This window comes from Vigna umbellata, chromosome 4 (assembly GCF_029865625.1).
Source record: "Vigna umbellata cultivar VRB3 chromosome 4, Vumbellata_1.0, whole genome shotgun sequence".
Classification (NCBI taxonomy): Eukaryota; Viridiplantae; Streptophyta; class Magnoliopsida; order Fabales; family Fabaceae; genus Vigna; species Vigna umbellata.
This window is the reverse complement of record NC_142168.1, coordinates 15,246,213-15,258,697: the sequence shown is the minus strand read 5'-3', so window position 1 is coordinate 15,258,697 and position 12,485 is coordinate 15,246,213. Positions and strand designations below refer to the sequence as shown.

The window sequence follows — 12,485 nt, the reverse complement described above, 5'->3', positions numbered from 1 at the left end:
GTCTCAAAATATATTTTCTCTTTTAACCCTTTGGTGTTTTATCAATTTCTTGTTCTAGTTCTGAATAAGCTTTCAATTTATAGTTAATATTTAAAGGGGTTGGAGAGGAAGCAAAATTTAGTAAATTAGATATAATTGGTAAAGTATTAAATACTAATTAATCAAGTAAGAATATTGATCAAAGTAAAGACATGCATGCATGCATACCAAAAGTTTTTGGATGTCTTTGAAAAGTAAAATTTTAGATAACATTATTTGTAGCTAATAACCAACTCATCATAACTAATATAGGAATATTACTTTCTCCTTATCAAACCTAACACAAGCAACGGTAATTAACAGACATACCCTCCAAGAATACCTTACCCATCACCTTTCATTCTTTTTTTTTTTACTCTTTTCTAAAAGAAACTTCAAATTATGAAACTTTCTTCCCCTCACCTTTTCCTCTCTTAGATATCATTGTTGTTCAAGCCACCACTCATATGGGTCTTCATGCCCGCCGCCGCGACTCGGCTCCTGGCCCCTTTCCGCCGTTGTCTCCCACCATCTTTATCCCTCCTCCGTCTCTCACCCAACAAGATCCTGCGCTGGATCCTTTTCCTCCCTCCATCTTCGAGAATCGCCACCCCGGTAAAGCTCATAGCCGACGTGAGTCCCTTCCTGGTCCCGCCTGCCTCCCGCTCTCACCGCCGTCCACCTCCTCCCACTGCCGCCGTGACTCCTACCCTGGACCCTTCCCTTCCCCTTCCTTCCAGGAATCTGACTCCGGCCTCCTTCCTTCCACTTCATCATCCTCCCTCAACCACTATTATCATCATGACCCTTATTCTCATACTAGCAAACGCAGGTTAAGCATTGTCATGTCAATATATATCTGCATTATCCTTCTGATAAGTTTTTTCATTTACGTTCATGCAAAAGAATTGAGCTTTTTCATAAGAATATAAAAAATAACCCTTTTTATAGATTAAAACATATTCGTATGCTTCAACTCGTACGTAGATTTTTTTTTTCTTCAAAAGCTAACGTGCAGAAGTTGATGATTCTGACTTGCAGACAAATTTTGATTCATTTTGCTTTTCAATGCATCTAAATACAATCGTATTATTATTGATTATTACAAGGGTGCAAGGTTTTAAACTTTTGTTTTGGGTTGCATTTTTTGATATTGTGAGCCATTACAAACATGGTAGAACCATAATCGTCTTGTACATGCATTTTTCAAACACCCTACAATCTTTGATGAAAAAGTTGTTTATGAAACACCATAACAAAATAGAATGATGTTTTAAGGAATAAAATGGAGATCAGAGATTAGAGACATTTATAATGCAGCTGCGATCATTTTTGAAAACCATAGAAGAGTTATCATGTGAGCCATGATTAATATATCTCAGCAAAAACTGTTTCTGACATAACTTGTTTGTATATTGTCGCAGGTTGTGTCTCTACGACCGGAGCAGCGACCTCGCATGGCCGTTTCAGGAGTTGGAGGGTCTGGACCACGATGACATAAGGGAAACAGCGTATGAAGTCCTCTTCACAGCGTGCCGATCCTCGCCAGGATTTGGTGGCCGGAGCGCGATCACATTTTACTCGAAGCATGATGGGAATAGTGGTGGGAAGAGTCCGGGGGTGACGCAGACAAGTAAGTTGAAGCTGGCGCTTGGGCTGAAGATGATGAGAAGCTCCTTGTCCCAAAGGGTGATGACATCCGCGACGGCGTCGACCCCGGCATCGCCGGTGACGGAGCGGAGTCCACGGTCACGCTCTGTGCCGCGACGGGCGATGACCATGGCGGAAGTCATGAGGCTACAGATGGGGGTGTCCGAGCAGAGTGATAGCCGACTGAGGAAAACACTTGTGAGGACGCTTGTTGGTCAAGTAAGACAACATGTGCAGACATTTTTTTTGTCTTGCACACTTAAACGTGTTCTTTTATTTGCATTGTCATCGTGGTCTAAGATTTTAACTTATACAGCATTTGATTGTTTGCATTAATCATAAAGTGTTGCATAAGCTGAAATTTTAACTTTTGTAATGCTTATTTGAAGAGTTGTATCTAGGAACTGGTGTAGGCATTATGATGTTTGTGTTTGTTTATTACATTGTTTAGTCTTTTCTTTTGGGTGAAGTTTCAATATTGTTTTTGGCCTCTTTCCTGTTGTGGTTTTAGTTTTGCATAACGGTCTTTGGCATAATCGTCAATGGCCTTTTATGTAAGTATTGAGTCAATGAAAATAACTTCGTTGCCAATTTACTCCTTATAATGTGTTAAATAATGTTTTGTTTCAAGTAAACTAACCCTTCTTTTTAATTGATTTTAGTCTCTTTTAATAATATATTTCGAGTTACGTCCCTAGAGGTGTTGATTTTACATTGTTGGATATATTTGAGGAGTTGGAAACTCATGTGATATTGCTTGCTTCACATGATTTTGCAAATGTTCAAAACTGAGATCTTAGTGCTCTGAAAAAAGTAGTTAGCTCTTATTCTATGAAAAATTGGAAATTGAAGACATCAGTGTATTAAGAGAACAAGGAATCTAACTACAAGTATAAGGCTTTTTGGTGTTTATAATTGACATCTTAGTGATCTAATAAAGTAATTAGTCTCTATTTTCGTGCATAAATGGAAGTTATGAGTATGGACAATATCTAAAATGGATTAAAGCAGTGAATAAAAGGTGCCAATCTTGTTACGGGAGTGAAAAGTTCTTACATCATATTTTTCTTCGAAACACATGAATTGCAGCTTGGGCGGCAAGCAGAAACTATCATTCTCCCATTGGAACTTCTTCGCCACTTAAAACCTTCAGAATTCAGTGATTTCCATGAGTACCATTTGTGGCAGAAGAGGCAGCTAAAACTCCTTGAAGCTGGTCTCCTCGCTCACCCTGCAATTCCCATAGAAAAGAACAACACATATGCCATGAACCTTAAAGACATTATCCGTAGTGCTGAATTCAAACCCTTAGACACTTGCAAAAACTCAGACACCATGAGAACCTTCACCAACTCTGTGGTTTCCTTATCAATGAGAACTCCTAATGACAATCCTACCAATGTTTGCCACTGGGCTAATGGATACCCTGTGAACGTTCACCTCTACATTTCCCTTCTCCAATCCATCTTTGATCAAACGGAGGAGACAGCAGTGCTTGATGAGGTGGAAGAGCAACTTGATCTGATAAAGAAAACTTGGTCAACATTGGGAATAAATAAGCCAATTCACAATGTTTGCTTTGCATGGGTCATGTTTCAACAATATGTGGAAACTGGGCAGACAGAACCTGATCTTCTTTGTGCCACACATGCTACATTGAGTGAGGTGTCAAATGATACTAAGAAAGAAAAAGAGTCCTTGTATATTGACATATTAACATCTATGCTCAGTTCACTCAAGGAATGGACAGATAAGAGATTTCTTAACTACCATGACCATTTTCAAGAAGGTAATATCGGACAAATCGAAAATCTTCTTCCTGTGGTGAGGTTAGCAACCAAGATTTTGAGAGATGTCAATGTTTCTGATGAAGAAATGCAAGATAGAGGAGATAAAACTACAAGGGATGCCTCCGAGGACCAGATTGATGATTATATTCGTTCATCCGTGAAAAATGCTTTTGAAAAGGTAGGTAGCAGTTAAGAAACATTCTAAAAGGTTGATATGTCAGAAGAATGCATAAAATTTGACATTCTTGGTTTGTTTGATCATTTAAAATATGATTTTTTTTTTCATTTAAATTTCATTTGCCTTTTGTGCTCCCATTTCAGTAAAAATCATGTATTTTTAGTTCCATGCCGGGGACTAAAAACTTGTGATTCTTTTGCAATTTTAAAGGAATAATGGCAATGGTATTTGAATAGACTGAAAACATATCCTAGTCCAATTCACTTTTAATTCCTATAATGGTGCTTTTAACTTCTAGCATTTTCATTTTCTTTTTACTTTAAAAGTGAAAAGGAAATTATCATAATGTCTTTGTTTTCCGATGATTGTAGATGATGGAAGCAGCAAATAATAAATCTGCTGAATGTGAAGCAAAGGTAGGAATAAGTGAGATTATGCTTCGAATGGCTCAGGAGACTGAAAATTTAGCAAAGAAGGAGAAACAAAGTTATAGTCCAGTATTGAAGAAATGGCATTCAATAGCAGCTGCAGTAGCAGCAATGACTCTAAACAATTGCTACGGACATGTGCTAAAGCAATATTTAAGTGAAATGACCACATCAGAAACAGTTGAGGTTATTTTAGTACTGCGTAGAGCTAAAGTTCTAGAAGACGTTTTGGTTCAAATGGTTGTTGAAGACTCAGTTGATTGTGAGGATGGAGGCAAAACAGTAGTGAGAGAGATGGTTCCTTTTGAAGTTGAGTCAACCACACTGACCCTGATTAGAAAATGGATGGATGAATCACTACTCAAAGTGAGAGATTGCTTTCAGAAAGCAAAAGAAAATGAAGTAAGTTTTACCCTCTGAACAAATATAATTGGAGAACACAATACATTGTGCATTTAGAAGACTATGTAACATCTTTTCTCTTTTTTCAGGCATGGAATCCAAAGTCTAAATCAGAGCCGTATGCAAAATCAGTAGTAGAGTTGATGAATTTGTCCAAGAAATTTGTGCAAGAATTCTTTCAAATTCCAATATCAATAACTGAAGATTTAGTTCAAGAACTTGTTGATGGATTACAAAAAGTCTTGAGAGAATACATAATGTTTGTTGCAGCATGTGGTAAGTGGTTCTAAAGATAAATTTTTCTACACTAGAAAGCTTCAAACATATGTTTGGTTTGAATTTTAAATGAAAGACCATGAAACTTATGGTACTAGTTAGTCTAGTCCTAATGACTAGGAAGCAGCAAAAAGCATTCTGATTTGATATATTTTGATCTAAACTGTCTCAGGTTTGAAAGAGAACTACATTCCCTCGCTTCCTCCATTGACAAGGTGCAATAGGAACTCAAAGTTCCACAAGCTGTGGAAGATAGCTAGCCCATGCAGTGTTAGTTGTGAAGATCCAAACATATATTCTATATATGAAGCCAAGCATCCTCACTCATGCACTAGCCGTGGAACACAACGCCTCTACATTCGTCTCAACTCCTTGCACTATATCCTTTCTCATATTCCTCAACTTGACAAATCACTCTCCTTGTCAGAAGGAGTAGTTCCTTCAAATCGCCACAGTTCTGCAAATAGTCAGAAAGCTCAAAGTAAGAGCGTTTCATACTTTGAAGCAACCAACACTGCCATCCTAGCAGCATGCCAGCATGTCTCAGAAGTTGCTTCCTACCGGCTCATGTTCTTTGACTCAAACCCTTTCTTCTACGATAGCCTCTATGTTGGGGATGTAGCCAACGCTAGGATCGACAAAATGTTGACAATCCTCAAGCATAACATCAAACTAATGACAGCAATTCTAACAGAAAGAGCTCAAGAACTGGCAGTGAAGCAAGTTATGAAGGCTTCCTTTGATGCATTCCTAACAGTTTTACTAGCTGGTGGAACCACCAGGGTGTTCAATGAATCTGATCACCAGTTTATACAAGAGGATTTTGAAAGTTTGAAGAAGGTGTTCCGCATTTGTGGAGAAGAATTGTTAGCAGAAAATATGGTGGAAAAAGAGGCTGAGGTTGTGGAGGGTGTAATAGAACTAATGGGAATGAGTACTGAACAATTGGTGGAAAACTTAAGTACCTTAACCGGTGAATCAGGTGGAGTAGGAGTCAATGGAAATGGCCAAAAGTTGTCAATGCCTCCAACTACAGGAAAGTGGAATAGAACAGACCCCAACACAATATTAAGGGTATTGTGTTATAGAAATGATCGAGTTGCAAATAGTTTCCTGAAAAGGACGTTCCAAATAGCAAGGAGGAGATGAGAACAAATAGCCATATCATGAACTTTTGCAAAACATAGTGGTAAAATAAATCCTCCTTCTAACTAGGATGAACAAGTTTCTGGGTGAGGGGGTGAAGATTGTATAAAAAAGGAACCAAAGTTTTGGAATAGACAATGGAGCAACATATTTGTTCAAGAAAGAACTGTCTTGCTTTCATCTCTAGGCTTGTTCAACATTAAACTGATTCAAGAAACAATTGCAGACTACAGATTATCTTCTGAATCATGATTCTGTTAAAAGGAATTATTTTACCTTCTTTTTGAAGAAAAAGGGAGAAAGAAAGAACCACAACTTTGTCATATAATTTGGTGTTGACGCATCTTTTTGCAGGAGTAGCTCATAGCTAGGATGCTGCGACCAGTTATGTTGTTAGTCCATAGAGTTTAGAAAACAAAAGACCAAAGTGCTTGTGACTAAAAATGGAAAATCATCTATCTTTTTGTTGTTTATTCAATGTGAACGTCTTAATAAAGGGTTTTTGTTGCTTAAAATGACAAGAGAGACAGAGAGAGAACGAATTTCCAAAATGTTGTTCACATAATAGGTAAAATGAACACTCAAGAATATATGAAACAACTAAAATGCTTTTGCTTCTACCTTCCTAAACACATTTTACCATGGATCAATGAAATTTGATACCGAAACAGTTTTCAAACAGTAGGCAAATGATAAGGAAGTTGAATAATAAATTTATCCAAAATGGATTCAAACCAATGCACACTTGTATTACTAAAGTATATATCTCTTAAAATAAACAATTTAAGGTGAGGCTCAACCGACAATCCTCATCAATCCTCAGAATTGATCAAACAAAATAGCGATTAACTACTGATATTACACAGAAAAATATTCACCCTTTTTTTAAGAGTGCCACGATTGAACATACAGTCTGAATGAAGGTTAGCAAAAGTAGCACAATTGCAGCAATGGTAGATGCTATCTTCCAAGGTGTACTGAAGTAGTCATGTATAAAGATTGCCTTGTACTTGTTCCGAGGGTTTTCATAGAAACCATTCAATTGATCACACAAGCAGCGATAATCTGATTTAATGTATGGCAGGGTAACATTGCAGCAGAGATTGTTAATCATTGTAGCCACTGCATCATCATCACCCAACAAATTAACAATGATTTTCTTTTCAACGAGTATGTTCACATCTTTCCCTGTGTTGATAAGAAAATCTAGAATCATAATGTACTCGGTGATGTTAGGTGAACACAGAAGGTGGCATTGTTCAAAGGCAATTATGTTCCTGATAAATATCTCAGTTGAGCTATTCACCTTAATGCATGGCATTGTCAACACACCCTTATGAAATTTCAGGTCAAGTAAGCACGTACTTGGACTAACCTCAAAAACCAAACCAGCCTCCCTTAACCGGGTTGCACTATATAGATGATCAACTATATCAACTCTTCTTTCTCGAATCCTACGATCAAATGAAGATGGTAGCATAAAAGTCCTGAGGAGATCAGTGAAGTGCACCACACCAAGTACATTTTCAGGCCTTATGTTTTGTTGGTTATGAGGTTTAAAATAGTTGAAAGCAACATTGACAAAAGAAGGCAAGTCAAGAGTCTCGTGATGAGGAATTGCTAGGTTGTAGAGGCCCTCTACAACAAAGAAGGGAAGCTGATTTTCAAGTAGTATCAAGTCAAATACAACATCGTTGGCCAACCATGGCTGTAACAACAAAGGGTCAATTTCTACCCATCTATCATAGTTATAATATCTAAGGAAATGCTCAATTATGAAGAAAGCATCAATTAGAACCATCCTTAGGAAATCATCACTACTGTGTTGAATTGGCTCTGCATAGCAGAGTCTGATAATCCTTTCCCACTCTTTAAGTTTACAAACACACTCCTCCACACTTAGCTGAGACCTAGTGAAGAAGCTCTTGAGATACTGCAGTTTGAGGTTTTCCATTGGTTCAAGCCTAATGTCACCACCAGGTCTAAACGGGGTGTGAATGGGACCAATGGAAACAACTCTTGGACTATAGGCTTGCTGATTAGGCTGGCGAATTTTGTGAGGCACTCTGTAAATGCATTGCTCATGGACTATAGAATTCTCAGGAAGTTCCACTTTGTCTAGCATCTCTCTCACCTGTTTCACTAAACCATGGTGTTCATTTATGTTTTCAGAAGAACCATTTGCTTCCATAATTTCCCTGCTGAAGTGCTTCTCAAATCTTGAAAGAAATAAACCTGAAAGATGCACCAAACACAACTCTAGGAATAAAATTGTGTTGCTTGTTCATGCTATTCTTGTTCAAACATAGATCTAATGCACATTGAATCTAAAAATCTAGCCCCATCATCAAATCTCTTATGCCAATTGAACAAGTGAAGTTGTTGAATTAATATGGGAACAAAAATCATCAAAATCTAACTCCAATACAAATTTACCTCTCTTTTTTTGAACACCTTCTCAAAACAGAGGAAGAAGAAAACTGCATAGAAAGAAAGACTTCAACGTCGTTTCAATACAGAAATAAAAGAAAATAAGATCAAGAAAGAAGAAGGAACCTGATGATGATGTTGCCACAGGAATTTCCTGTCAAGAATAGAATCAACAAGTTAATCTTCAAGTAGCATACAAAAATTCTCTGTTTCATTTATGACGATGTTTCCAACTAACAAAACATGTAGGAACGTCGGGGGAGCATGTGGTGTTCAAAAGTCAATATTACGCGCTTTTATTTATTAATACATAACGTAGGCATAGGTTTTTGATACCATATTGTATATTCAGGTATGTCTGTAAATGTTACATTATTCATGTCTAGATAAACAAAAAACAATAATACTTTAACAAGTGTATGTTCTCTTTCTAATTTATAGCATAATTGTTAAAACTTTCTTTCTTACATTTACTTTTCAACTTTTCTCTTACTATTGTTTTTTCAATTTCAAGTTTTTATCAATTTTTTTCATGTACACACGTCTTATATGTGTGCTTCACCTTCGCTCTCCAAAAAAAAACACTATATTTAAGATTTAGTTTTTCTTAAGTAAAGTGTGAGTGCGCGGATTTAAAAATGAACTGTTTTTAAAGTTTATTGTTAAATTTCATCAATTTTAAAGATTATAGCAAGACATTTAAGAATGATTATATTAAATAATTATGTTTCTGATATTAGTCACTTTAGATCATTCAAGATCAGTTAAAAAATGTTTAGATAATTTAATATTTTTCAAGTCAATTGCAAAAAACTTCTCAGTGTATACTTAATTAAAATGTGAGTAGTAAGCATTGTATATAATAGATGATAGATATAATACAAGCATAGGTATATCCTTAATATGACTAATTTACACATAAGTTTAAGGGAAATCTTCATATAATATAATTATGTCAAATCGAAACAGATGGATGATATATTAACAAATTCTAGGTTTCAATCACTATGCGTCTAATATATACTAAAATCAGTATTATTCACCAGTAATCATTACAAGAGCAATCTCCATTTTCAAAATGATGGAATCTATTGCGATCTCTAACCACAATTTTTCGCCTAGTAATTTTCGCAATGAGCTTGATCATTGCGTGGCAATCAGCACATATTCTTAAATTTTTTCCAACTCTAAGTATTGCGAACGGTCGAGTTGAGATTAGTCCATAGCATATTGCAAGTCTCTCACTATGTACAGCCAAAGCCAATTCCTTTTGTTCATCATCAATATCATGTAAAGCCACCTCAGTTGCAGGTGAATAACCTTCCAACTTTGCCAAATAGTTCAACTCCTCTAACTTTTTGTAGATCTTTTTCCTCTCAGGGTGTCTAAGGTCTCCTGAAAGAAACTCATGAATTGCATTATTAACTTCAATAGAACTACACCCTGGTTCCTTTATCATTCCTCTCTTCTCCATCTTTTCTCTAACTTCTGCAGCATTGTTCCATCTTCCCAAGGAAGCATAGAAATTCGACAGCATGATGAATGATCCGGAATCTATCCCAGAATGTTCACTCAAAAGTTTTGCAACTTTTTCTCCTATCTCTATGTTTCTGTGGATTTTACAAGCACTTAATACAGAACAAAGCATTTTATCATCAGCTTGTCCTCCCAACCTCAGAATGAAGTCAAAGGCCTCTTCAAGCCTACCAACCCTGCCAAGAATGTCAACCAAGCAGCCGTAGTGTTCTATCGCTGGTTCAATCCCATGAACCCTTTTCATTGATTGAAATATCTCACAACCCAAATCCACCAACCCCCCATGGCTGCAAGCATTCAAAACCCCAACAAATGTTATACCATTTGGCCTAACCCTCTGCGTAAGCATTTCCCTAAACAACTCAACAGCTTCAATGCTCTTCCCATGCATAGCCAATCCCCCGATCATGGAATTATAAGTTGACACATCCTTCACTTTCACCCCGTCAAACAAAACCTGTGCCTCATCTATGTCACCACACCTCGAATACATGTTGATCAAAGCGCCGGCAACAAACCAGTTAACCTCAATATTGCACTTGCCCAAGTATGCATGAATCCATCGCCCGAGTTCCAAAGCTCCCAACTGTGAACACGCAGACAAGACACAAACAAAGCTAACCTCATTTGGCCTCACACCCTTCACTTGCATCTCCCTAAACATCTCCAACCCCCTATTGAACTCCCCATTCCTTACCAACCCATCAATCATCAATGTCCAGCACACCGTATCCCGACTCCTCATCTCATTGAACACCCCAATCGCCTCCTCAACCATCCCACAGTCGAAACACGAACCCATCATAACGGTACTCGCTACAACATCCCTTTCAGGCATTTCATCAAACACCTTCCACGCATCCTCCAGGACCCCACATTTCCCATACAATTCAACCAGCTTCAGCGCTATGGACCTATCCAAACTCAACCCATATTTGAAAACAAGACCATGAACCTCTCTACCACTTCCCAAGGCTCGTTGAAGCACACACGCTTTCAACACCGCAGTGACTACATAGCTATCAGCCAAAATATGCCCACGAACCATTTGGCCAAACAAGTTGATGGCATCTGTGTAAGAGCCAAAGGACACAAACCCATCAATGAGGGAAGTGTAAAGGTACACATTCGGGTTTTGGGTGTAGTAGAAGAGCTTGGTGGCATGATCGATGGAGTTCAGCTTGCAATATTGCCGAAGAAGTTCGAAGGCCACAAAAGGGTCTTGTGAAGTTCCTGTTTTTATGGCGTGGCCGTGAATTGATTGAACATGTTTGGGGCTCCTGCGGTTCTTGAGAAGAAGTGAAATCACGTTTCTACGAAGATAGGGATCGTTGGAGTTGGAATGTGGATTTGATGAGTGATGCTGTAGATTTAATGTTATGGCGGGAACTGTGGAAATTATCATTTCATGAACAACGTTTTCGTTCTTTCTTTTTTGGTTATGGCCTTTTGAAAGTGCAAATTAGCGTTTTGTACAGTATTTGGATCCACGTTTCCTTCCGTCAAACGCGTATGCGTATAAGCTTCAGCTTCTGCTTTTAACATGACACACAGTACTGCTAGCTATTGTGGGAAAATCACGAGGAAGTGTTGTTGATAAATACCTGCAAATTAGCTCACTAATCTATATTTATATATAAAAATTTAATTATATAAATGTTTTTTAAGTCTTAATTAACTAATTAAGATTTTTAGTAAAACAAACAGAAATAAATGTTAGTTTTATATTATAATTTAGAAATAGAAAATTTTAAATTATAGTTTTTAAACTCTTAATTTGAATAAATTAATTATAAGATTTTACATAATGTAAAAATTAAAAAAAAAAAACTGAGATACTGTAACATCCCAAAATATAGTAATTACCATAATTCAGAATTAATTACAATTAACAGCAACATAAACAGTCTTTGCATTAAACTCAGCGTTTAAAAGCCGAACGGCATCAGTACAAAAGAACGTACGTTCAAATTTGAATTCAGAGATAAACAGGACGAACGGTTTTACAAAACATTTAACCGTACGTACAACTATTCTACCATTTACATCACAAATCTAACGAGCGCTCTAAGGCTCGGCCTTGACTTCCACCTCAACCAGATTTGCATCTTCCAAATTTTCTTCTTCCAGTATTTCTTCAAGAGATGCACCACCATCTGCTCACATCCACAACGGATGATCATTGCAAGACAGGACGAACGTACATGGACAATTGACAACACAAGGAAAACGAAAGGGTAAGCTTATAATATTTAATTCATACATCCAACATACTCATTCAACATTTCAATGCATACGCACAACATACAATTTAACATAATTCATCATAGTAATTTATAAGTATAATAGACGACCGTCCGGACTGTATGAACCATGTAGCTACAGGCGTCCTTGCACCCGAGTGATGTAGTAACTGGGATACACTCAACAGCTGCCACTCGAGGTTAGCCCTATCCAAAGTACCCCTAAGGAATAGAACCTCCTGCCATTCCCACACATGACTACCCCCTTCTACGTGAAGATGAGTATCACGGAATATCAGGATGGACCAAGCCAGCATTAGCTAACCATAGTCATACTTTACCAATTTAATATTTAACATATCTGAGACGTTCCTCCTTGGAACGCTCG

General features: G+C 37.3%; 3 protein-coding genes across 3 annotated transcripts; 1 reads left to right on the top strand and 2 right to left on the bottom strand.

Annotated features, from left to right (window-relative positions):
* Window positions 1-402: 402 nt before the first annotated feature.
* Window positions 403-6,336, top strand: LOC124832037 (protein unc-13 homolog). Its single transcript, XM_088114196.1, has 6 exons — window positions 403-850; window positions 1,443-1,887; window positions 2,758-3,636; window positions 4,008-4,466; window positions 4,556-4,742; window positions 4,915-6,336. The coding sequence occupies exons 1-6, from the start codon at window positions 486-488 to the stop codon at window positions 5,889-5,891; spliced, it is 3,312 nt and encodes a 1,103-aa protein (XP_087970322.1). The 5' UTR covers window positions 403-485; the 3' UTR covers window positions 5,892-6,336.
* Window positions 6,337-6,612: 276 nt separating this feature from the next.
* LOC124832038 (UPF0481 protein At3g47200-like) lies at window positions 6,613-8,580 on the bottom strand. The gene is made up of 3 exons (XM_047306153.2): window positions 8,445-8,580; window positions 8,325-8,368; window positions 6,613-8,123 (listed from the first exon to the last, which is right to left on the bottom strand). Exon 3 carries the CDS (start codon window positions 8,077-8,079, stop codon window positions 6,763-6,765), a length of 1,317 nt encoding a protein of 438 aa, XP_047162109.1. The 5' UTR covers window positions 8,080-8,123; window positions 8,325-8,368; window positions 8,445-8,580; the 3' UTR covers window positions 6,613-6,762.
* A 638-nt stretch (window positions 8,581-9,218) lies between these two features.
* OTP80 (Tetratricopeptide repeat (TPR)-like superfamily protein) lies at window positions 9,219-11,419 on the bottom strand. Its single transcript, XM_047306154.2, has one exon. It carries the CDS (start codon window positions 11,257-11,259, stop codon window positions 9,358-9,360), a length of 1,902 nt encoding a protein of 633 aa, XP_047162110.1. The 5' UTR covers window positions 11,260-11,419; the 3' UTR covers window positions 9,219-9,357.
* Window positions 11,420-12,485: the final 1,066 nt, after the last annotated feature.